This window comes from Rhea pennata, chromosome 4 (genome assembly GCF_028389875.1).
Source record: "Rhea pennata isolate bPtePen1 chromosome 4, bPtePen1.pri, whole genome shotgun sequence".
Taxonomy (NCBI): domain Eukaryota; kingdom Metazoa; phylum Chordata; class Aves; order Rheiformes; family Rheidae; genus Rhea; species Rhea pennata.
In genome coordinates, this window is record NC_084666.1 from 75,596,722 (window position 1) to 75,620,048 (window position 23,327).

Below are 23,327 nucleotides of genomic sequence, written 5' to 3' on the forward strand. Positions count from 1 at the left end.
AAAACAAGTTGGAAGCAGTAAACATAGCAAACACTGCTTCATGTTTACCTCCGTTTACAAGGCACATTGAGCAAAAGATGTTTCCATAAAAGCAAAGTATTGGTACTTTGAGCCTTGCTTTCCAGTTTGGAAGTGCCACTTTCACTAATACGAGCACCAGACTTAAAAGGAAGAGTAGCAAAATATGAAAACACACACAGGCATAGTGGAGATGGATTGTGGTGCTTCATCCTGTAAATTACCTCATTTGGTTTATAGACAGCTGTTCTCATTCAAGAGCAGCTGAAAGGTGTTCCATGAAATGGCTGTCAGGGCTAGTTGCTAACAAAGGATCCTGACTGTTTTGTCTCCCCTTGGACTAGCCCAAAAATAGAGCATGTTATGCCTTGACTCCATTGCCTTCTTCACGTGATGTGAGCTTGGGAACCAGAATTTTAAAAGTTGCTTCTGAATTTAACCTCTTGGGAAACAAGAGCACATTGCACTGGCCTGCAGTATTTCTAAGTTCATTATGCAGGCAGGATGCCATGGAAAGGCTTGCTCCTTCTGGAACATGTAATACATGCAGAAGCAGTGAAGCCATGCTTTTTAAGGTTTGGCTTAACTGTCCTAAGAGAAACATTAATCCGCTGTTAATTTTTTCTTCTCTAACACCTGTAGGTGCTAAAACAAACCTCCCTGCTTCCTTCCTATGTGTTAGTGTGTAAGAGTGTTTTTCACATGGTTAAAAACAATTGCTTTAGTTAGAGCACTGCTATTTTTGTGTGACATTAGTACACAATGATCAAATTTCATAAATTTATTATCTTGCTCTGCAGCCCCCTTATGGAATTTTTCTTCTTTCTTTGGGTGATAATGCCTCTAAAGAAATATGATTAGAGTTGAAAAAAAGTCATGCTGCGTAAAGTGACTGATGTTTAATATGTTTGCCTAATTAACTTCTGGCTAATAATTCTAACCCATTAAGTAGCTAGTTAGTATATGTTTCAAATAAACACATCTGGTCCTGCAATGAGTGAAGGTTCTGCCTGTGTGTGGGTGACAGATGTGATGGTAGTTTCCCCAGTGCTCTCTTTTAAATAATTAACAGCACACTGGTGAGGTTGCTGTAGACAGACGGCCTCAAAGCCAGCTGTATGGTCTCAGAGCTGTATCTATGGACATGTGCCTCATCTCATTAGTCTGCTCCATCTATTACATTCCCACTTCTTTGGTATTTCAAAAGCTATGTGTAGCTCTAAGAAACATCCTTTTAAATAGCTTTAGACTCTTGGCTTCTGGTCTGAAAGGCAGCAGGAGATGAAGGAATAATGTCAGGCCACCCAAGGGGCAAATAGTTTTGAATTCACAAGTCTTGCAGATTGATCTCTCTTACCAAACAAAGGGCATTTGAAACAGTCCCGCCCTGATGTTTCATTACATGGAGTTGCTGGGCTAGGTTTGGAAACAACCTTCTTTTGAAGGCGCTGGCATCTTGTAGTAGCCTATTTCTTTAAATAACCCATAGCTTACTAGCCAAGAACAGCTGGTAGATCTTATCAATCTCAGTAATTAGAAAAGCTAATATTAGGCACATATAGAAGGGATCAGTCCTCCCAACTCAGCTGGGATATTGCTTTAAAATATATATATAAAAGAAAAAGACAAGAAGTTCTTTTCCAGATGAGGTGTGGAAGGGGAGAATTATATATATGAACTAAACTTCAGGATATTTTGAAGAGGCCATTTTCCACAAAAATAACTCCTTAAAAATGAGTATGGACTTGGATCTGTGCTAACCAAAGGGCAAAGTAAGATTTATTTTTATTTTTGAGAGTACATGAATCTCGATCATTCCACAGCTATACCATAATGGTTAACATGCAGCTGTCATTAGTTCTAGTGATATGGGCTCAGTCTGTGACCTTTGTTTTGTAAGGCATCAACAATAGCACAGCTGCCCCTGCATAGTTGAGATCTCAAACCTGCAATTTGGCAAGAAGAACAGAACAAATTGGATAAATATACATAAACACATTGTGAAGGAAGGGAAAACAGAACAGAATGAACCAGAGCATCATCCTACAACTTGTTTGATAGGGATGATTTAAGTAGGCATATGGTATAGTTAAATGTGCTTTCAAAAACATTGGCCTGATTCTTCAAGAAAATATGAAATACATATCTAAATAGAAAGAGAGCTGATACAGTATCATTAGTTCTCTCAAAGTAGGCATATGAATGCCTTTGGAAATGTGTGCAAGTGGGGTCTGGGCGTGAATGATAAGCAGATTTAGATTCCCACACAAAAAGTGTCATTAGCTTATTGTTAAGATTACAGAATTTTAACACTGCTCCTCTGTTTTTTTTTGATGCCTGTAATAAGCTAACATCTAACCCAGCACCAATTTTTCAAGCCTTATTAGTCTACTGTTGGCCTAACAGGCTACCACACCCACTGTAATACCTCTCCCACAGTTCCCATCCAACAGCCATACTGCCTGCAAGGCACACATTCAGAAGTTATCACTGCTGTGCTCATCCTACATTGCAACCTTTCAACTGCACATTATTTAGTAACTTAATAACAATTCTAAGTTAAAAAAAAAGCCTTGGTCTTTCAGCATTCCTTATACCAGATGGAAGGAGAATGTGAAGTAGATAACACATTCAGAATTTCTCTATTACAAAAGAAGCCTAAAATATATTTAAATGATGCTCTTCACAAGTCAGACCAAGTAAACCTCCCACATAAGCTGTGTGCAAATGCTCAAATACACTTATCAGTGATTTACACAGCGTATGGACAAACATGAGGTTACCTATTCATTCATCCAAACTCATAGCTTACTTAAGTACATTAACATGGGTAGAAAACTTGTCCAAGTAAGGAATACACATAAAAATTGTGTTCAGCTTAGCTGGGATTTTTTCTTTTTTGTCACATTGAATTGAGTAGCTGAGAACCAGGTGAAGGAAATAACTGTTCTCCTTTCATATAACTACAGCTGGAAATTCAATTTTAAGTAACATTTATCACTTTTTCCCCTTTGCTGAAGAAAAAGTGAAATTCTAAAGTGCAAGTAACAAGTCCCAAAGCAAAAAACTGAATGCGATCTGCAAATTGACCTACTTACCTTCTAGAGTTATCTAAGACATAATGAATATTTCATAGAGCATGTTGAGCATCTTCTTTTTCCAACTAACAAACTACATGGTCTCTTTCTTTTTGTGGTGTTGTGAGCTAAATAGCATCAACATAACCTTGGTAACAATTAAAATAAGGGATTAATTTGGCCACAAAACAAAATGAACCAAAATTAATATAAGTGGAAGTTGATTCCACTTAGCCACTTGAAAGTCAGGCAGCTTGTTTAAGCACCCAAGTATAGGTTTAAGGACCCATTTTTGAAAATCTTGGCCCCAGCCTTTAAATTGGGTGGCATCTATACACTACTTGGACAACATTTTCACTAAGAACTAGCAAATAGCATTAAACAGGATTTCCTCAATTTAAAGATAGCTTGACAGCTAACATACATCACATTCAAGACAGCTTTGTTTACTGCTATGGAAAAGCAATGCACAATAAACCAACATGAATGGTTACCTACCAGTAACTGGTTGTATAGTTGTACCTTAAGTGCTTCACGAAGAAAAATAGGTAGTCAGCTCCTCCAGAATAAAGCACTAGCTATCAGGATAAACACTGAGCCTGAATCCTTTCTCTTTCCTATGCACAATGGCTGAGCAGTCCCCCAGCACAGAGAGAGTAACAACAGCCAACACCAAAAGAAGAAAAAAGATACTCTTGCCTCCTTTTGACTTCCCTGCTGCCACTGTCAGCCATGTGACTTCACTGTGCTTGCAAATTGATGGGATGCCATCATCAAATTAGTTAAGTTGTTTTCACCTGTTGTTTTAACTCAAGCGCCTCTTTGCTCAGGTGACTGGCCTATTTCTCTAGTATAGATGTATGTGGTGGCTAATGATAACCATTTATTTGCTGTTAATGTTATCCTGCTGTGTAAATAGCACCTCTTCCCCATGTCACTGAGTAGAGAGGGTTGAGATGAATCAGATCCCCTGCCACCTGGACTGCTTGCTTTCTTTGCAAAGGCACAGAGACTTCGCATTTGTTTTCAGCTGTAGCACTTCAGCTGGCTTTCTCTGTGTAGGGATCTTGTTCCATGGAGAACAAAAATCAAAAAGAGAATGCTTAATAATTACTGATTACTCATGTGGTAATCCCCCAAAACCAGCCAGAGAAATGAATCGGGTAGGAGGGAACTAGAAATTTGGCTAGATTAGGCCTAATGTCTGTTATAAATATTACCTTCTGAAAATATCTTAGAAACACATTTAGTTTGACACAGTTATATTATAATGGGAACTATTCACAGATGGAAACATCCTCAATGAGTTGTATAGGCTAACTGGCTCCTAAGACATATGGATCTGATGTTAAGATCAGTAGTAATTTCTAATGCAGTCCTTCACGTTCCTCAGTAGGGCACACTGTGTTCCCAGAGCATTAGGAAAGAGTGCGTGAGCAGAACTAAGTGCTTAATATTATGCGGTGGCCATACTATCCCAAGCTGAATTAATAGACTAATTTAACATAATAATGACATTTCACACAATGTTACTGCAGGTTCCCATGATTCCATGAGCTCAGAGCTAATGCAATGCTGGCTACCGATTCTGTCAAGTTCACAAGTGCTTCCAGGCAGTGGTGTTTAAGGATCTCTGCCCTTCCATCAGTTGACATGAAAAGCCAAATCCAAACACACAATGTATCGAGCCGTCTACTGAGAAAGCTATATAGTGCTGGGGGATAATGAGCAGGGATCCAAAGACAACTATAATTTAAATTTATTTCAGTGCTAAGCTGAACTAAGGAAGTAGTAAAACAAAAAGTTCGTACTAATTCTTGCAAAAAAAACCTTACACATAATGATGTGCATACGGTGCAATCTTGCTATTCTCAGGAAAAATGAAATATTCATTTTTATGCCTCGGTGGTTGGTGGGAGGAAAACAACTCTGACCATGTATCATAATTGCAGGTTATTAACTATCTCCAGTAAAACCCTAATTCACTAGGGAGTAAACTGTTTCCTGTGCTTCCCAGGCATAGCTGACCCTTGGCACAGTGGAATTGCACTAAATATTTGGCAAGCAAGGTCTGCAGCCCAGCTCTAAGGGAACTTGCTGTGTTCTTGTGCAGCTGGGGCTTTTAATCAAGGAACAGCACCAAAACCCGAAGCTTGGGTTTGAAATTCTTTCTCTCTGGTTTTCTGCTGCCTCCTTCTATTGCAGGGATATGTCCCTAAGGTCAGTCAGATTTGTAGCCCTGGACTGTTGCATAGCCAGTAATAGAGGAAAACATGTTGTGCACTTTGGTTGGTGAGAATGCGTGTGTGTAACTATTAGTTGGATCCCCAGCAAATAATGGCCAACGTTTTCAAAGTCAGGTTTGTCAAATGAGATGCCTGTGTCCATTCTATGAGATAGTAGCTTTGTTGTATTTGATGCTCCAGGAACAGACCTCACAGAGTCACCATCACATATCTGTCTGATCAAGGCCGTCTCCCCTACCCTATAGCTGAGCATTAATTGTCTCCCTCTTTCACACTGCTACACTTCTTTTCAACCTCCAGGCAGAAAATGAGGTATGACATGACAGAGGCCACTTCTACCTTGCACTAAAAATTTTAATCCACATACTGAGGTGAGGCCAGTGTTATTTGGTAATGGAGCCTTTCTTTCTAAAACATGCAATATTCGCACTGAATAAGAACATACATTTGTTCCAGCTACTAAATGCTGTGATTATTGATGGGTAAAAAGCTGGGAGTGGTACTGTCAGCCACAGGACGTTCCAGTTGCCCCATATTTCAGGTGACCATCGTAAGAAAGTATGGTTGGTCACTTTAGCACTCCTTTGTGTGGTCAGAATATTGTGCAGGAGATGATAAATTACATGGGAATAAAGTGACAGGCATACAAAAGTGATACTTCAATCAGTGATGCCACAGACCACTTCTTCCACCTCTACAACTGATTTTTCAGCATGTGACTTTGTATGGAGATATACATAAAGTACGTGTATATGTACACACAAACACACACATATATATGTGTGCTTATATACATACGTATTTACAAGCATATAAATGTAGATATATAGATATATTCACACCCATATATGTACCCATATATGTATACATTTTATGTTTATTTATACAAACATAGTTATTACTGGCCTATCAACATCAACTGTGTAATAAAGCTACATGTAATTCATGGAGGTAGTTGTTTTAAGAGAAGGTGCACTTTTAAATACATAAATTTATTCTTTTCCTTCCTACTACGGACAACAGTTTAATGCTGGCACTTGATTCTAAAATACCTTTAGTCACCATAATTTTAATAACTTTTTGAGCAGTTGCCAGTTTAATTTTCAGTGCATGAAAATTGGAGGTAAATTATTTATTACTTCCAGCAAATGTCTTTCACAATTTTATTTAATTTTTTCATCTTTTTTAATGGATCATAAAATGGCAGTCTTTTATTGGATACTCATAAAGTAAGGAGCAAATGAATACTTTGCAAATAGGGTACTGTGGATTGAAATGTCAGCTGTATTTCACAGGGTATGAAATTCCTTAGGCCAGAGCTGTAGTGACATATGGCAATGGGCCATGTTCCTCTTCTGTAACAATAAAATGGCACCGGACGTAAAGGAAAAAGAATTGTGATTATTGAGACTTTTCAAGGTGTGTGTTTTTTGTAAATTAGACTAATTTTTGTTTATTAGACTGGCCAGTGGTCCCTGACTGATGCAGTTTAAAGTTTTGAGTCTTGTGTTTCCCTTTAGCTAGAAATAAGAACATTTTTTAAAAGCTATTTTAGACTCAAGTTTTCCAGGATTGATTGCAACCCCAAAAAGGATACTTTACAGACAAAAATATAGGAAAAACCTTTCCACTTTGAGTGAGGGCTGTGAGCTGTTAAAAAAAAAAAAAAAAAAAAAAAAAGCCCAAAGTTTTTCCTATTACAAAAACATGTTTAAAAGTATGGACCACTGGAAAATTGCACATTAGGCCTGTGTTACATTAAAAAAAGGAACTGAGTTTATAAATGTCTGCACAAGTTGTTAATTATATATTCGTATTAGTTCAAGCTTGCCCTCTCCTTGAGTCCAGTTAAATGCTGTGTAAGAAGTAAGAAAATCCTAGAGAGACGCGTTGGAAGACAGCTGGAGTTGGGCACTGCTGGGTTTTCAAGGAACGGTGTGTGAAGGGCTGCACTTGCTCTTCCCTGGCGGCTCATTCCTGCAGCCATGCTTTTCAGGCTAGATACGGAGAAGGTGGCTGATTCCTTGTGTTCTGGGTATAACTGCCCTAAGTCTTTGATATTTGTGCTCAGAGTGAGTGTGCCTCAATTATTCAAACCTCCGATTATTAGCCTCAGGGTCTGCTTTTCTTCTCCATGTGCACATACAAAAAATCTGCACCATAAACCAAACAGAATGTGTCATGCAGCAGAGATGAGCTTTTAGTGGGGGACTGGAGAATGTTTTCTTGGGTTGCTACAGCAACATCAACATTTGCACTTCCTGATTCTTTGTGGGTTTGAATCGGGGCTGACCTGAGGAGATGCTTTTGCAGCAACTTTTAAGAGTTCATTATTTGTTTCCATACTATACTGGAACAAAACTACTGTCATTCTAACCTTTATTTGCAAAAATTGGCTTGTGTCAAAAGGTCTGTTTTAGTTCAAGGAAAATGTGCTCTTGTGTGCATACCCGTGTTGTTTGTGCACACTCATGTGATCAAGAGTCACACTGAATCAAGTGCAGTGATGATTCAAACATAGGTCTCACACAAGCCAGTGTAGGCTTTCTAACAGTGCTGAGGTGGGACACTGGTACGCTCTCATCTCATGTTTCTCTCCCTGTACTTGTTTCAGGAGAAGGAGAAACAGTTTTTCTGCAGTGGTTGGAAAGTAATTAAGATACTATGGACATAATCATGTAAATCACAGAAATAAGTAATTGCTGGAAGATCAGCCCATACAAACTTAGAATACCTGGTTGTAGTGACAAGTAAACCTTTAATGCCTGTGGAGGCATTTCTGAAGCATTTCAAATCACTTCCATCAGCAAGACTAAGGGTACGTACGGTCTTCTAACGATATGACCAAAATCCGTGCTGCTCCTTTCCTGTATGCCAAGGTATGAAAAATCACTTCAGTCTCATGTCCCATAAACCGTAGTCCTCCAGTCTACAGAAGGAAATCTCAGTAATGGATTTAGAGCTGTTAACTGGTGTCATAGGCTGGTTCAGCTCTTGGCTTACTTGAGCTTTACAGAGACCGTACTGAAGGAGTAGGATGCTCACAAAATACAGAGCATTAACACTGAAAATCACCATTTGGAAATGAAGATGCCCAAAAGCTGAAATCACTTCTGAATGTCATTTTATTTTCAAAATATTGTACAGGTTATGCAGAATGCTAAGCTAAAAGCCTTGCACATGTGAACTGTTACTAGTAAGTAATGGACGCATTTATGTACATATCGTTTTCTTGGCCATTTCTGAATAAGTAAATAGAAGAACTAGAGTGCAATATAGTAGCAATTGCACAATTTTTGTATGTACAGTTGTGTCAGTAGTATTTCTTGAACTCCAAATTGAAGGAGGATTGTTTATATAAATCTGAAGTACACATAGCCCATTGAACAGGTGGGTTATACAGAGATGAAAAAAGTGCATTTCTTATACCCTGCAGACATGACAATTTCAGGAAGGAAGTGATTTTGTATGTTGACAGGTTCATCCTTTTGAAGATGAGATAATTATCTGTATGAGTTCACTCTGTAGCTTCTAGAACTGAATATGATCAACTCTGTAAAAAAATCTCAAATGGCTCACCCCTGCAGCTGTATATCAAAATGGAAGTTGATACAGAAACTGGTTGTTCCTACTGCGCTGTATCTGAGTTGATAGCTGATGTGTTCAGTGAGCCTGTTGCTTGGGATATTTGTCAGAGTATCTGACAGCTAAAGGTTGGGGTAATGTGAAGCTTGACGGTAGCGACGTGGCTCATGGCACCAGAGACTTAAATCCTGCTCTTACTGCAGTCAGTGGAGTTACAGCTTTGGGCCCAGTTCTCATTTAGATACCTTTGTTACTGGTGCCCTTTTCTGGGGAAAACTGTGTGGCCAGAATGCTGTAAAGAGGCATTACTGTGAGTGAGAATTAAGTTTTTAGATCTTACTTGGCATCAGGGTTCAGTCCCAGAGCAGGTTAAGAGCAGCTTCCTGAGTCACACCTCCTAAAAAGAAGGAAAGTCCCCATTTCAGCAGGCAGCCTTCTTGGTCTTTGCAGTCCGCTCCTATTCAGTTAATGGAAAGCTTTTTCATGGGCACGTCTGCTGGACTGAGATTCTTGTGCCACTTGTGAGAATCTGTTTTCAATGGACACGTGCTGGCAGGTATTGTTCATTTCTCGTTGGGCTGCTGCCTGAGTATGGCTGTGTTCAGAAGCTAAGAAAAAGAGTTTAAATTCCAGAGTTGTGTCTCCGTGACCCTGCCCTTTCAGCAGCACACTACTCTTCTGGGCCTTGGGAAGGCTGCTTGAGAGAACAGAGTGCAGACATCCCTACTCACAGTTTTTCTCCTAAATCCCCAGTAAAACATTTAAATAAGTGAATGGAACTAGAACATAGCTCTGTGGCATCCTCCTCTTCAGTCAATAATGTTTGGGACCGATAGTAGCATGTTGAGCGAATGAACAAACTGCCAGAGATTAACAAATGGTGAAATGATATTAGAAGGTATTCTTGATTAACAAGAACACACACTGGTCATGAGAAAGGAAGTTATCGCCAAGCAGCAAAGGGAACTGGCTGGATAGGAGAAGAATATATTCCTAAGAATACAGGATTCACATTCACATTTTTAAAAACGAGGGTGATGAGGAAATTGAGCATCTGAAAGCAGTTTGGGAATTTGACCCCAGTAGCTGGCAGATGCTACTTTAGTCAGCTGCTAGGGGCCAAATCCAGCAGATCTTCACTGGTGCATAAACAAAGTTATTTTTGAACTCAGTGGGAGTTTTGCTGAACAAGAGAGTGTAGAAATGGTTTCAAACAATGATAAAGAGCTGAGGAAAAGTAAAATTATTTAGACACAACTAAATACTATGGGAAATAAAGTCAATGTACAAGATATATAAAGGTATATGTGGATCCTCAGTCTGTCAGATTGTGATACGTTAATTTAAAAATCCAAATTAGCTGGTGTATTACATTTGCAAGTTAGGGTACTTATAAAGGATTCTTACTGTGCCACTGGGCTTTGTCAAACAAGGTAATCCCAATTATGGCACCATTCAGTGGGAACACACCCTCTGTTACTCAGGGAAGTTCTGCAAAAGTAAAAGGGCTAAATAGCTTTTATGTTCAGGAAACAAAACCACAATGAATGCCCTTTCTTGGGTGTAACAAACTTCAAAATTTGATGTGCAGCCTGTGGCATACAACTCTGAGTCACTTTAAAAAGACAGGGCTAAGGGTGGGGGAAATAAAACACTTTAGAGATTAAACTTTCCTCTTTGAATTTTTACTTAACTAAAAAGTTACCATCCAAAAATACTTGTGTGTGCTATGAATTCATTTGTATTTATGGGCCACATTCCGTTTTCAGTTAACCTGTACACTCACAGTTAATGCAGCAATATGAGCAGAGTGCAAGAGGATGTGACCCCAGGACTTGACTGGACTCTAGGTCACTGACTTGGACAGAAAAATTTTTATGTTACGTTTATGCTGTGCAACTCTCCAAAAGGTTCAACAGTCTAAACATCTAAATTTCTTTTAGGACACTTGTCAGGATTTAGGCTGTGTTTCAACAGCACAGCTTGTGCTTAAGTTCTTCTCTGTTCAGCAAAGTGCATTGAATGATACCCTCTCCCACTTAAGTCAATAGGATTGTTTTGCCAGCAGGATTGGCTCACTGAAAAATCCTGCAGGATTTCTCATTAAATTGGCAGTGTGAGAAATTGGAAGTTAAAAAAAAAGAAAGAAATGGCACATTTCAAAAATTCTTCATTAAAAAGTTTTGTTGCAGTTTGTTTTTTTAGTTAGTCGGGATGAAATTTAATTTTTTTTATCTGTTCTGGTTCACTTACTCCATTAATAATTAGAAGTAAATTAGACTTATTCTTTCCCTTAGATCAATTATTCATAACACAGATCATTTAAAAATGAGTTTAGTGGAAGCAACTTACTACATTTTTACTAAAACTGAAAAAGAAATTAGCCAAATTAGTTAAAATAGCTTTGAACTCCATATTGACTAAAGTATTTGTGCCAGAATAAAAATTCATGACATAGAAGAAGAAGAGTATAAATGATTAATCATTTTAGTTCATGGATATCTATATTTTTATTTAATTACATCTATGCATAATATAAACTGTCTGAATCTTGGGAATCCAAGCCAGAGAAGCTGAAGAGTCTTCTTCTGTTTAACATTCACCATGTGTTGTTTTCTTCTAGGGTTAATTTGTAAAATGTAAACCACATTCTATTTGTATGCAGTGTTTATGTACTATTTATAGAAAGTCCTGACCATTTATAATTATCCGACATTTTTATCCATAATGTCTGCATATGACTAAAGAGATGTTTATGTAACAGACATAACAATGCTGTTTTTACAATTGAGCTTCAATTTATTTTATGTTAAACTTTTTGGAGTATTTCATTTTGATGGAATAGAGAAAGGATATTCTCTACTTATCTCTCTTTGTTGAGAAGACTAGAAATACTTCCGAATAGTAATCAACACAATACCTGCAGGAGACTGCAAATTATTAACATAGCTCAATTTAAGCAGGATAAGTCAAGGGAAAGCAAGTCCGCGCTGAAAAGACAAAAATTGGTTTCTGAAAGCCACAAAGTACAACTGCACAACAGCTAATTGTATTAGCCAATTTTAAGTCATGAGAGCTTTCTAGAAATGCTAATACAAAGTAACCATGTTAACTTCATGATTTCCCTGAGGTCACTTTTCATGTCTGGTGCAGCTCAGTGGCCCTGGCTCCCCTTTTCCTCCATCAGAACGCTTCCTCCATTGAATGGAGTACATGTGCCTCCACAGCATATATGTGCTCTTACTGACTGTTTTATGGTTGCTGATCTTTTTTCCTTTTTTTTCCAGAACCCTAGAAGTTTTGGTGAGTTTGAATGAAGGGCAATCTTTCATGTCCAGCTCATTAACAATTACTGCTTCAGAGTGTGTAAGTAAATGGCTGACAACATTCAATGTAAAATACTGGAATTCAGTTTCTCTTATGGTTTTATCTTTGCATCACCTCACAGTGCAGAGAACCTCAATGTACAGCAAGCTCCATTAGCTCTTCAGAATATACACAACGACCTAATCTGAAAACTACACCTATGTGCAGATGCATACAGTATATATACATGTCTTTATAAATATATAAATGCACTCATATATATAATACATTATAAATAATTTCCTCAGGATTTTGAAAGATGTTTAGACTTCATTTTATAAAACCAGTACACTCACAAGGAAGTTTCAGCTGTTTTGAAGTGAGGGATTATAGATGGGATATCTTTCTGAGGTTGCATGAAATAGTTCCCTTAGTTTAGGAAATTTCTTAAAAATTAAATTAAATTCCTTAATTGTTATTTAAGGAATGCCTTTTTTCGTAGGATTCCACGTAAGTTAAGTATTAATGTGTGTATCACCCCGGACTTCCACATAGTATGTAAAAAGCATCCCTTATGTGGCAGGCTTGGAGATTTATCTTTGCTTTCTGACACAGGCTCTGTAATAAGGGTTTCTCCTTTCATTGTTGCTGCATCTGTTTTGCTAGCTGCTTCAGGAGCTGCTGATTTAGACCATATGCAGAACTGTATGTAGAGGGAAAGCCCTGGTAGTCTCCTCCCCCATGCTAGCTCAGCTGGCTCTATCCTGTGATCCAAGCAGTGGCTCTGTGTTCCTGATATGTTCCGGTGTTATGTTTTGCTGTAGCTTTTGAATTATATTTTTGCTAAATATATTACAACAGCTGTGGCTTAGAGAATATTGGGAAGCTTCCATGACATTAGAGACTTGCTCACTATAAATAGAATTATGTCAGAAGAGCCAGGTGAGACACAGTCACTTGGGGGTCCCATCCCAGCACAGTTCCACTTCATAGGATTGTGGGAGCAAGCTGAAGCTGAGTAGACAGAGCCTCAGGTCTTCACCCTGGATATGGAAGATAATTCTAATTCTGCAGGAGAATATTAACTCTGTATAACTTTAGATACCTAATTTAGGAGCCTAAATAAGAAAGAGTCTAGGCTGTCAGTCCTGTTAATGAGGAGACGGTCTATGTTAAAGCACAAGCTAGAGCATCAAAGTTATGCCTAGGTTAGGTAGTGTGAACATCCTTCTATATTTTTATCATAGGCTTAGGAAAAAAAAAAGAAAAAACAGCTCTTAGGATAAACTCCATACTTATGCTGTTAGTGCCTTTGGAAACTCAATATACAGAATATCTGATCCCATTTTTCTGCTATCCATTTATTGCTTCTGTCTTCTGTATTACACAGCTATGATATTTAACATTCTTGCAGTTAGACATGAAAACACTGCAGAAATAGAGGTTTTGAAAATGTGCAGCAAATGGATACAGCTTTTCTTTAAATTTGTCTCATATAAAAGTGTGACCTTATTGCAGCTTTCTTGTCAAGCACATACACATACAGAACAGTGCCTTCTGCTCATCAGCATTTATTATTCCAACAGCATTTTCATCACGCACAGGTAATTAACCTGAAAGAGAAAAACTGGTATTTTTTCTCCCATCCCCTTTAAAACTGGGTGACTGCAGAAGTCAAGTACATCTCAGCTCAGCTCTTAAGTTTAAGGAAGAAAGCATAAATGAATTTAGAGCTGAAGAAACATAAACTCACTAAACCATGTTTCTGTGCCTAAGGCCTCTTTATAATTTGTAAGCATTTCAATCTTGCACCAAAATTTAATGATGCAGCCTCTCAGTGTGATATGTGGTAACATCAGGACAATACAGTTACAGGAGGGTGCTGGAGACAAGCAGTACATTACTTTTCCCTTTATCTTAGTCTTTTCAGAGAAACTAGTATATGTTAAGTGTGTCCCCATGCCCTCTAAAAAATTGCTAAGAGTGTAGATAAAATAAAGCACTGATGCAAAGCAGATGACACCAAATTGCTGGGTAAAATAATAAAATACTCCTCTCTCCGTTGAACTCTTCCATTGCTTCTCTGCGGTTGAAAGTTTTAACTAACAGGAAATAAAGTAAATACAGATGTGCACTGACAGGAAAAAGCAGTAGAGTACCTGTGATCTTGTGATCATCATTTTTTTTTTTTTGTCTTTTATACATGTTGCAGCAAAGAGAGCTCAATATGAGGAGAACTGCAGTTTCCATAGTAGCAGATGGGCAACTGCAAGAAGTGGGTCACTGCTAGAATTGTTCCACTAATTCTAATGGCTGAGCAGCTGATGGCTAGTTGGTATATGAGAGTTACAAGTTCCAGCCTCCCCCAGCAAACACGCATTGCTGCAGAGAAAACAAACGAAAATGGCATTGAGGCATGCACCTTGTCTTGTGTATGCTTCATTGCCTGGTGTATGTATGGTCACCTACACAGTTTGAATAAAGCTTTGCTTCTCCTTTCATTTGCAACAGTTCATCTCCAAAACAACTTTGCTCACTTTGATAGAATTATTTGTGCTGTACTCTAGCATTGGTGATTCCCCAAATGCCCCCGTCCCCCCTTTTTCCTTTTTCCTCCGCTGAATTTTGAGTAAGTTTTGTTTTCAAGAGGCCAGTGTTATATTTTTCTCTCAGTATTGTTCTAAACAAGAACAGCAGCACAGTCTATAAAGGGTTAAGAAGAAAAGTACCTACAGGATGTGGGTTTAAGATGGTGGGAAATGGTCTAGTCACCTACTCATTAAAAGTGGTATGTAGTGGAAGCAATGGAAGTCGCCAAGAATTTCTTAGGTGGCTTCAGGTTCAAATGCCAATACTCCAAAGGCAGTTACTATGGTGTAGTCTGTGCGCTGTGAATTAGTAGTCTGGCTTATTACTTACCCACCATGTGTGGGCCATAAGCATAAAAACCTGACTGGAAGATATGTACTGTTAGTAAAAATTCTTTAAAATTCCACCTGTCCAATCATCATTACGGACGTGAGTCCTTGCTGGAAGAGGCGACCGCTTCTGATCCACAGACGTAAAAGAAGACTCTATTTGTGTCTTAACAGTTGGTTTCTTGGCATTTTCTGCCTAAAAAAACAGACTTATTACCGCTGGAGAGACTGCAAACAGACCAAGATACTGGACCCATCAGACAGCTGGTTATTATCTAGGTAGAGGTATCCTGGCATTTCTTGTCCTGCGGAGCAGGCTGTCTTTGAAAGCTCCATGACTGTATGTGGAGTGCTTTTTTTCACACACAACCTTCTGCAGCCCTGGTCAGATTCTCTTTCTACATCTTTCCTCCCAGTGGCCACTAACTTTGAGTGGACAATAGCCTTTCCAGAGGCAGCTTTTAGTTTGATCCTGTAATCTCTAACAACGGCTCATTTAACAATTTTAACACCTTTTGATGTGTCCTAGTCATCCTACTGCATAACTGGTGGAACTGAAGAGACTTTCACTGGCAGGTGTCACTGAATCTGCACCATATATAAATTTGGCTGAGACCGCTTTCTGATGCTTTGTAAAGAGCTTTTTTTCTGAGGAATTTTGGCAAGAAGTGGAGTCAATGAGTGGGAACCATTTGTTTGGTTGTGTCAGTCAGTAGGGAGCTGGTTTTGGGTGAGTGGGAACACCAGACAGGAATTGTTCACAACATTACTGACATCATTGTCTTTCTGCTTTCTTCACAGTCAAGTGGAATAGCAGCACTTATTGCTGTTCTTGTGCTGTTGCTTTTGGTGGCGCTCGGTCTTCTGTGGTGGTTCTGGCCCCTCTGTTGCAAAGTGGTGAGTAAAGAATATTAAAAAAGAAAAAATTCTGTGTATGCGACTTACGATCATAACTCATGCCATATTGGGAAATACAGATACAATGGGAAATAGGTTAAGTCTGAGAGTTATATGTGGCATAAGCCATATGTTGAGGCAGTTTTCTTTCATTAGTGATACACTGTAAACAGAAGAAGAGAACAGTTTACACACTGTGGAATGTGCTCTTAGCAGTACTTTTGGATTTCAGAGAGACTTGCACACACATGAACCAGCATCAGCAGGCTGATGTGCTGCTCCCTGTCTTTCTGCTGAGTGAGCAGATGTATTACATTTCTGTGAAATCTTTGATAAAAGCCTTTTCTCTATTATTTGAAAGTTGCTGGCCATAATGGTACACAGATGTTATCCTGAAATCAAGGACCATTTTAAAAGTACTATCACTAAAATTGATATTTGTAGTCCATTATGGGCTCTCAAGTTGGAAATCCCTTATTCTCTTATTAATCCCTTGCAAAAAATTAAATTTTCATCTTGCACACATTACATCTCATTTCATCTGAATAATGAACACTCTATCCTTCTAGCAGCAAATAATGCTGCTTCACTAATCTCCCTCCATCTCTTTGCATGTTGGAGGTTTTAAACTGGTGAAGCTTATTACCCATTCAATTCAATGACATGCTGAGGACTTCAGAAGTGGAGACTGCTTCCAGGCTGTCACAGTATTCCTTGCACACTTGTCTCAGGCTTGTGGAAAGCAGGGCAGCAGAGCAACTGTCTTCTCTGTTGACCACACTGAAGCTCGCATAATCAAAAGCTTTGGTGTGGTCCGTTATGCCCAGGCTAGCCTAGAACAAGAAGTCTTCATCCCGTTTGCTTCCTCATGGTCTATGGCTTCTGAGGGAGAACTACTAACTCTTCTCTTTTAATAAAGCCTCTCTTCTGGCTCACTGTCTGCAGTACAGTTCCATCAGAAATCGAGGAAAGTTGTTTGTTACTTGTTTTCCTTCAGCAATTGTTTATTTCATGAACCTTCTCATGGAAAAGGAAAAATGCAAAACAATCAGAAGAAAGCTGCTCATTTTCTTATTTTAAAATAATTGGCTCACTTTGATTCATAGGCAGGCTTCATACTTCTTAGTTTCTGCATTTTCTACAGACAGAAAATATCTACAGCTATACATTTTCCACAGCTCTGTCATCTGAGGCAGTATGGTAGGGAGATGGAGGATACAAAGGAAATAATATTTCAGCACACTTCTTTTTGGTATAAAAGCAAATGTTTTGTGTTGCAAGGATTAGTTATTTTAAAAATATGCAGGTGAAATATAATTTAAATCTTAAGTGAACAAGGTAAGTTTTATTTCAGTGTCTCCTTTGAGCTATTTGCAGACACCCAGAGGTTTCTTAAAAAAATCCAAGACTTTGAGTTATGTTTTACTATTTGTTCACACTTTGGTGAGAGTGATCATATTATCCCCTCTAAAAAGCTGCTTTTCTGAAACAGACCATTCTAATTTTTGGCCTCTTACTTACTTTTAAGGCTTTCCTTTTTTATTGTAAAAACAAACACACTTACCTTTGAGTTGACTGATATCAGGAAACCTAATTTTCCTTTAGTTCTTAATCACTCTCAGAACAAGTTGCCTCATTAAAACTCTTGTTTTTTTGTCAATAGCTGAGTATCGCTGTCAGTCAGAACATATCCATGCATGTTTAATTTACATAAGCCCAGAATCAATCTTTTATGATTGGAAGTTCTATAGATTACATCATATTTAGTTGTCCATACAGTTTTAATCGTTTGCCAAATGGGTGGTTTTTTTCAGAGTCAGGCTTACACATGTACAGCCTAGTGAAAAATTAAAATAGTTGTCACATTAGACAGTGTTCAGAAGCCCATGCTGGTCAGTTCCCATGGTGTAGTAAATCTTGAGATACTGTGCATTTTCCTTTCAATATACTAAAAAGTGATTGCAGTATCTCAGTCCTTTGAGAGCAGAAATTCTGTTTACAGTGATGACTCTGTAATGACAACCAGTAAGACACTTTCTGTATTTTTATGTCAGAGTCACACAAGAGAAAAGTCAACAGTAGAGTTCTGTAGTGCTAATTTTCAGCCCTTATGCTGGCTGTGCCAGTATAATACATTAAAATATTAGTTGCAGCAGCCTATGCTTGCTCATAGTGAATGTAGCTCAGTTTACATTACAGGTATATATAAATGAATCATGCAGAGCTGTGAAGGAATGCCTAAGCTAACTCCTAATTAACTAAAATAGCTCTACTGTGGAATGGCCGAACAGTGACACCACCTTAGGTGCCAGAAGATGCACGGTGACTTCAGTGCAGGACTCTGTGTGGGCTAATTATTCTGGCTTCTTTTGTGTGGAGCTGACTTGTGTATTACCACAAATTGTGCACTCAGCGGTGGGAAAATGGCCTTGGAATCTGATTCACCTTGTGCTTAGGTCTTTTCCTCCCTGATGTTTACTGTAAGGCATGGTGATTTATCCCAAAAATCTTTTCTGGGTACAGTATTTGGTAATGTCAGTAAATGTCTATTTTAAGGAAAGTCTTGAGCTGTGTATCAGTGAGCTGTTGTTAAAAAGTAGTCTGACTTCTATAGGAGCAATAAGACCAAAGCACCTTGAACGTTAGCACCCTGTTGTTTCCTCCCATCTCTCATGGACATCTCATTTCCTTTAAAATAAAAGATCATTTTAGGGCTCAGGGCTACAACAATACTGAGTTCCAAAAACACATACTTTTACACTGATGCTATTACCAAATATTGACTCTTCCTTTCTTTCTGTTTCGACGGTTCCTCAGATCATTATACTGTGCTCCCATTCTTTTTTCTTCTCTTCCGCATCTGATGTGCTCACATTACTTGTCATCACCACTTCTGGCTAAGAACCTTGGGCTTTGGTGCTGCTGCCCTTGACAAGAGGGGCAGCATACTAGGCTGGGCAGGACCACCTCCTCCCTTCCACTGAGCCTGCTTGCCTGGCAGAGGCAGGAGTGTTCAGTTTCATGGGACAAATAACAGGAGCGACGAAGAAAGCAGCAGCCCTCAAGCCTAAAAAATGTCACGTAGATTAGAATCAGATGAAAAAGAGGAGAAAGGTGTTACAGGCAGAATGCAATGAGTATCTAGAGCCACAAATATGTAATTCCTATTGTCTGCAAGCTGTCAGAGTTGTGCGCTTTGGGTGGTTTGGGTACTTATTTCATCCTTGCTAGGAATCAGTCTTGACAGTGTTCCTTGCTATGAAGTCCATGTACAGTTACAGGTTGGGGTGTGGGGGGGAGGGGACTCCTTTTTCTTCCTTTTCTTCCTTTTTTTTTTTTTTTTTTTTTTAAGCAGCTCACTGTTGACAGTTCTTTCACTCTTCCCTCAATATCAGAACATATGATCGCATCAAGCTGGCTTCAGGCTCTGGTGCTGACATTTCCTAATGCCCACATCACTCGAACATTTGAAAAGTGTTAATGAGCGGATCAAAGGGACTGTTGCCTGAAGCAAATAACTTTTTTTTTTTTTCTTTTTTTAAGAAATCGGCTCTCCTCCAAACTCAAGTCTTCATTCTTTGCAACTAAATAAATGAGAGGCAGCCATTCTGGGTGATGATGATAATAAACCAAAACAAAATTAGGGAGTAATCCATCTCTATATGTGGTTAATAAGACAGTAGCATTATTCAGAGTCTTCAGTATTTAAATGATCTGAATAAAGTTCAGGAAAAGTTAGTTTTGCAGTATTATGATCTTCAGTATCTGCAGATTTATGCTACATTTGCATTGTTTCCTGCCAGAACTGCATAGGTTCCTTGATTTGTTTTTTTTCAGAAATGGCTTTCTGCTAATTTTACTTGAAATATCAGACAAGACTGAGAATACTCTTTGTGTGTGAGAGAGAGAGAGCGAGAGCGAGAGAGCGAGCGAGTGTGTGAGTGTGTGAGGAGCCTGTGGAAACATAAGGATGCAGGCATTTACATTCCACTTCTGTCAGCAGGGGTGAATATCTGCTACTCAAAGCAGATTATTTTCTCACACCACTGTCACATTTAAAACAAGTTTCATTTTCTGAAGCTATTAGAAATAGCAGCTAATTAATGTATCAGTTAGCTTCAAATCAAGTTTACCCTATAACTTCAGGGAGTTTAGCAGCTGGCATGGGATTGCATGCTTTGCTAAGGCAGTAAAACAAAAACTTCCACTGAGTTATGGCTTATGAAGCTCAGTGAGGTCAAGTGGTATTTTTCTTGATTCATTCGGGTAGAAATTTTGATTCGGTCAAAACTGATAGGCATTAGTCCCAAGCAAGCTTTAGCATGCATCATAAAGTTTATTATCCAAAGTCGTCTTTGCTCAGGATATAAGAATCATACAGCTATGTGGAGAAAGTGGAGTGATATCATTGGTAAATATGTATTTACACAAGCCTGCAACCAAGCTTGGCTTCTTCTCATACCATTTATAGTCTTGACAACAAAACATGTGTTTTAAGATAATGGTTGGAGACAGGCAGAGTGGAAAGAAGGATGAGAATTAAATACATACGGTAATGCAAACCTTAGACTAAAAGTAGCTTTTATTGCTTCCAGTCTTTTAATTGTTTTTCGTGAGAATTAAAGATTTTGCTCAGCACCCAAATAGAATCTCTCAGAATCTGTTCCATGATCTCTCTCTCTTTTTGTTTCTGTAAAATTAAGGCAGTAATTCCAGCCTGGCTTTCAGGAATGCTTGACTAATTAAATAGTTGATTTCTATTAAGTATTCTGAAAATTCTTGATGGGTGACAAGAAAAGATACTCAGAAATATTTAAAGAAAAATAATTTTAACATGTTTTTGCAAGGTCCTGGCACAAAAGAAGTGTCTAGTTAAAATCCATAACTGATTTTCTAATCCACTGACAGTACTCCGAGCTTAATAAACAATTTAACATCTTAAAACTTGTAGTGCTGTTAAAAAATATTTCCCAAGGTGCCATAAGTTATTTGTCGTATTGATGTAATTCCTGTATCCAGGGCTAAAAGTACATAGCTTATATTAGCAGTAACTATTTTTGGTGCTACTGTGACTTGAAATGTCAGGAAGGAAAACTCTTTGAGTATTGGTCAAGAAAAAGATGATTCTTTTATGTATAATGCTTGGCATCTGTGCAATGATGTATTATTTATAGGCAGTGGAAGAGTAAATGGAAGTATTGTAATTAATAGAGAATGAAGAAAATATATTTCAATTAAGATATTTACTCTTATAGTAGGAAATTTAAGTATCTGTCAAGGGGGACAGTTTTAGTTGGGTTCGTAGGCATAGCTGAACTAGACTGTTTTATATTCATGGGGTATTTTTTCCATCATTTTTACATAATACGCACAAAAAATGACACAATAAAACTGAAGTGCTTCTTTTTTAGCTTTACTAATGTGTTTGTCTTGTGGAACAATGCCTTCAGTTTTTATCATCATCCTTTAAGAGGGTCATTGCCTTCCTCTTCCTATCTCTTTACTGTTGTTTCTTGTCATTATCCAGGGAACTCCCTAGGAGTCACAATACATACGTGAGGAAGAGAACAGGAAGAAATTGGAGGGAGAAATTTAAACGACCTAAATGTGCTTTATATAGTCTGTAGCTTATTAAATGTTAAGCTAACCTAAATCAAAATTACAAGCACTTCCTGCAGCACAAATGCAGGACCTCAGTTATCCAACAGAGAACTTACTTATTTCTTTTTTTATAAATCACATAAAGAGGTAATTGCAGTTGGTAGCCAAGCAGTCTTACAGCTGGGAATAAGGTTTAAGTTCATTACTCTACCAGAAATTGTCCTTCTCCAGTAACAGTTCAAGAAGCCTTGTGAACATAACTCCCTGATGCAGGCATTCTGCGCTGAACAGTCAAGGAGCTACATATTTAAATTATTATCTGAAACCTGAGATCTCTGAAAATGATCTGGATGTCTAGAGGTGAAGCCTGAGCTATCAGTAGGCATTTCACACTTGTCACTGGGCCAGAAATTCTCCAGCAGCATGGCACAAGGAAGCAGGCACCTTGGCCCAAGATTACACAAGACCTCACTTAGACCTTGGGTCGCTTTTCCTTCCAGGCTTGCTAATTAACTCCATAGGATTTCATCACTGGCAATTACTTAGAATGACTGAATCTTATCCGGTCAGGAAGCAAAGGGGCAGACACGTCTGCCCAGAGAGTGTCTGTCAGTCAATTGATTTTATTTTCTATTAGAAGGGTGGTGTTAATTTCCAGAAAGCCTTGATAATCAAAACCCCAGGGACTTGGCAACAGTGGCTGCCAGTTTGCAAACAGATGTGGAGGACTCAGAAACAGTTCACTTAAAATTTTCTGTCAGCTTTTTGATGCTGTCCTTGCAGTTACTTATGTTTTTGTATATTTGGCTTTTTTAGGTCATCAAAGATCCTCCTCCGCCTCCACCAGCTCCAAAAGAGGTACAGTATAGTGGTGCTCCACGGACCACATTCATTACATGATACCATTGCCCTTTGCTTCCCTGTGTTCTGCAAATCTGCCTTAAGCTGAGACTTTTGGATGGTCGAAGTCCAAATCTCTGTCCTGTCCCAGTCATCTCAGTGCAGCATGAGTCAAGTAACTTATGCAGAGAAATATTTCGGGGCTTTATACCAAAACAGTTTAACGTTAAGTTTCCCAATCTGCAGTGAAAGCAGAGAGATGGAGTACTTCTTGTATGATAGTCTAAAGATTCATAGAAAGACCTGATACAACATTTTCCCGCAGCTTTGATATTCCAGACACTGAAGAATCTTTACAGGGGAATTCTTCTACCTTTTATGGGCAATAATATACAGGAGGATGTTCTGGTGTCTTCAGTATTTTTTCCTCTTGGTCTTGATTCAGCCAACCGCTTCAATGCATTCAAGCTTATTCTGAAAGTTAAGTTCATGATAAGGTACTTTACTGAGCAGAGGCAGCCAAGAGCAAGTTTGACAAAGATTGGCTTAGGAAACAGTGATTGGCTGTGTAACCTTTATCTGTCGATCTGCTGAGCACCGTCTGCTGAATCCAAATGACTAGGGCTGATAATCTGGCTCTTTGAAGGCAATATATTTTCTGTAGAGAAAGCTTTTGAAAATCCTTTTCCTTCTGTGAGCTTTGCTTGTTTTCATTAGTGGAAAGGAAAAGGACAAGACAAATGAATTATGATTGGTAGAATATATAGTTGGAATCCTTATTTGGACTTTCAGAGTGGCTGCCACCAATGTTTTCCCATATCCAAAAATGTAGAAGGATT

General features: G+C 38.5%; 1 protein-coding gene and 1 long non-coding RNA gene across 9 annotated transcripts in view; one reads left to right on the top strand and one right to left on the bottom strand.

Annotated features, from left to right (window-relative positions):
• Positions 1–23,327, top strand: part of ANTXR2 (ANTXR cell adhesion molecule 2) — a 122,227-nt gene that overhangs the window by 43,185 nt on the left and 55,715 nt on the right. For all 5 annotated transcript variants that reach the window (XM_062574346.1, XM_062574344.1, XM_062574345.1 and 2 more), the window contains exons 11-13: positions 12,214–12,292; positions 15,952–16,047; positions 22,465–22,506. In XM_062574346.1, the coding sequence (XP_062430330.1) occupies positions 12,214–12,292; positions 15,952–16,047; positions 22,465–22,506 (217 nt within the window). The remainder of the gene's footprint in view (positions 1–12,213; positions 12,293–15,951; positions 16,048–22,464; positions 22,507–23,327) is intronic.
• Positions 8,449–23,327, bottom strand: part of LOC134139664 (uncharacterized) — a 332,576-nt gene continuing 317,697 nt past the window's right edge. Inside the window, exon 5 of one of the 4 annotated variants that reach the window (XR_009958233.1) lies at positions 8,449–9,534. This is a non-coding gene — a long non-coding RNA (uncharacterized LOC134139664). Of the gene's footprint in view, positions 9,787–13,787; positions 16,211–21,591; positions 22,963–23,327 lie in introns of those variants that run through there. The other 3 variants (XR_009958232.1, XR_009958231.1, XR_009958234.1) reach the window with 3 other exon arrangements.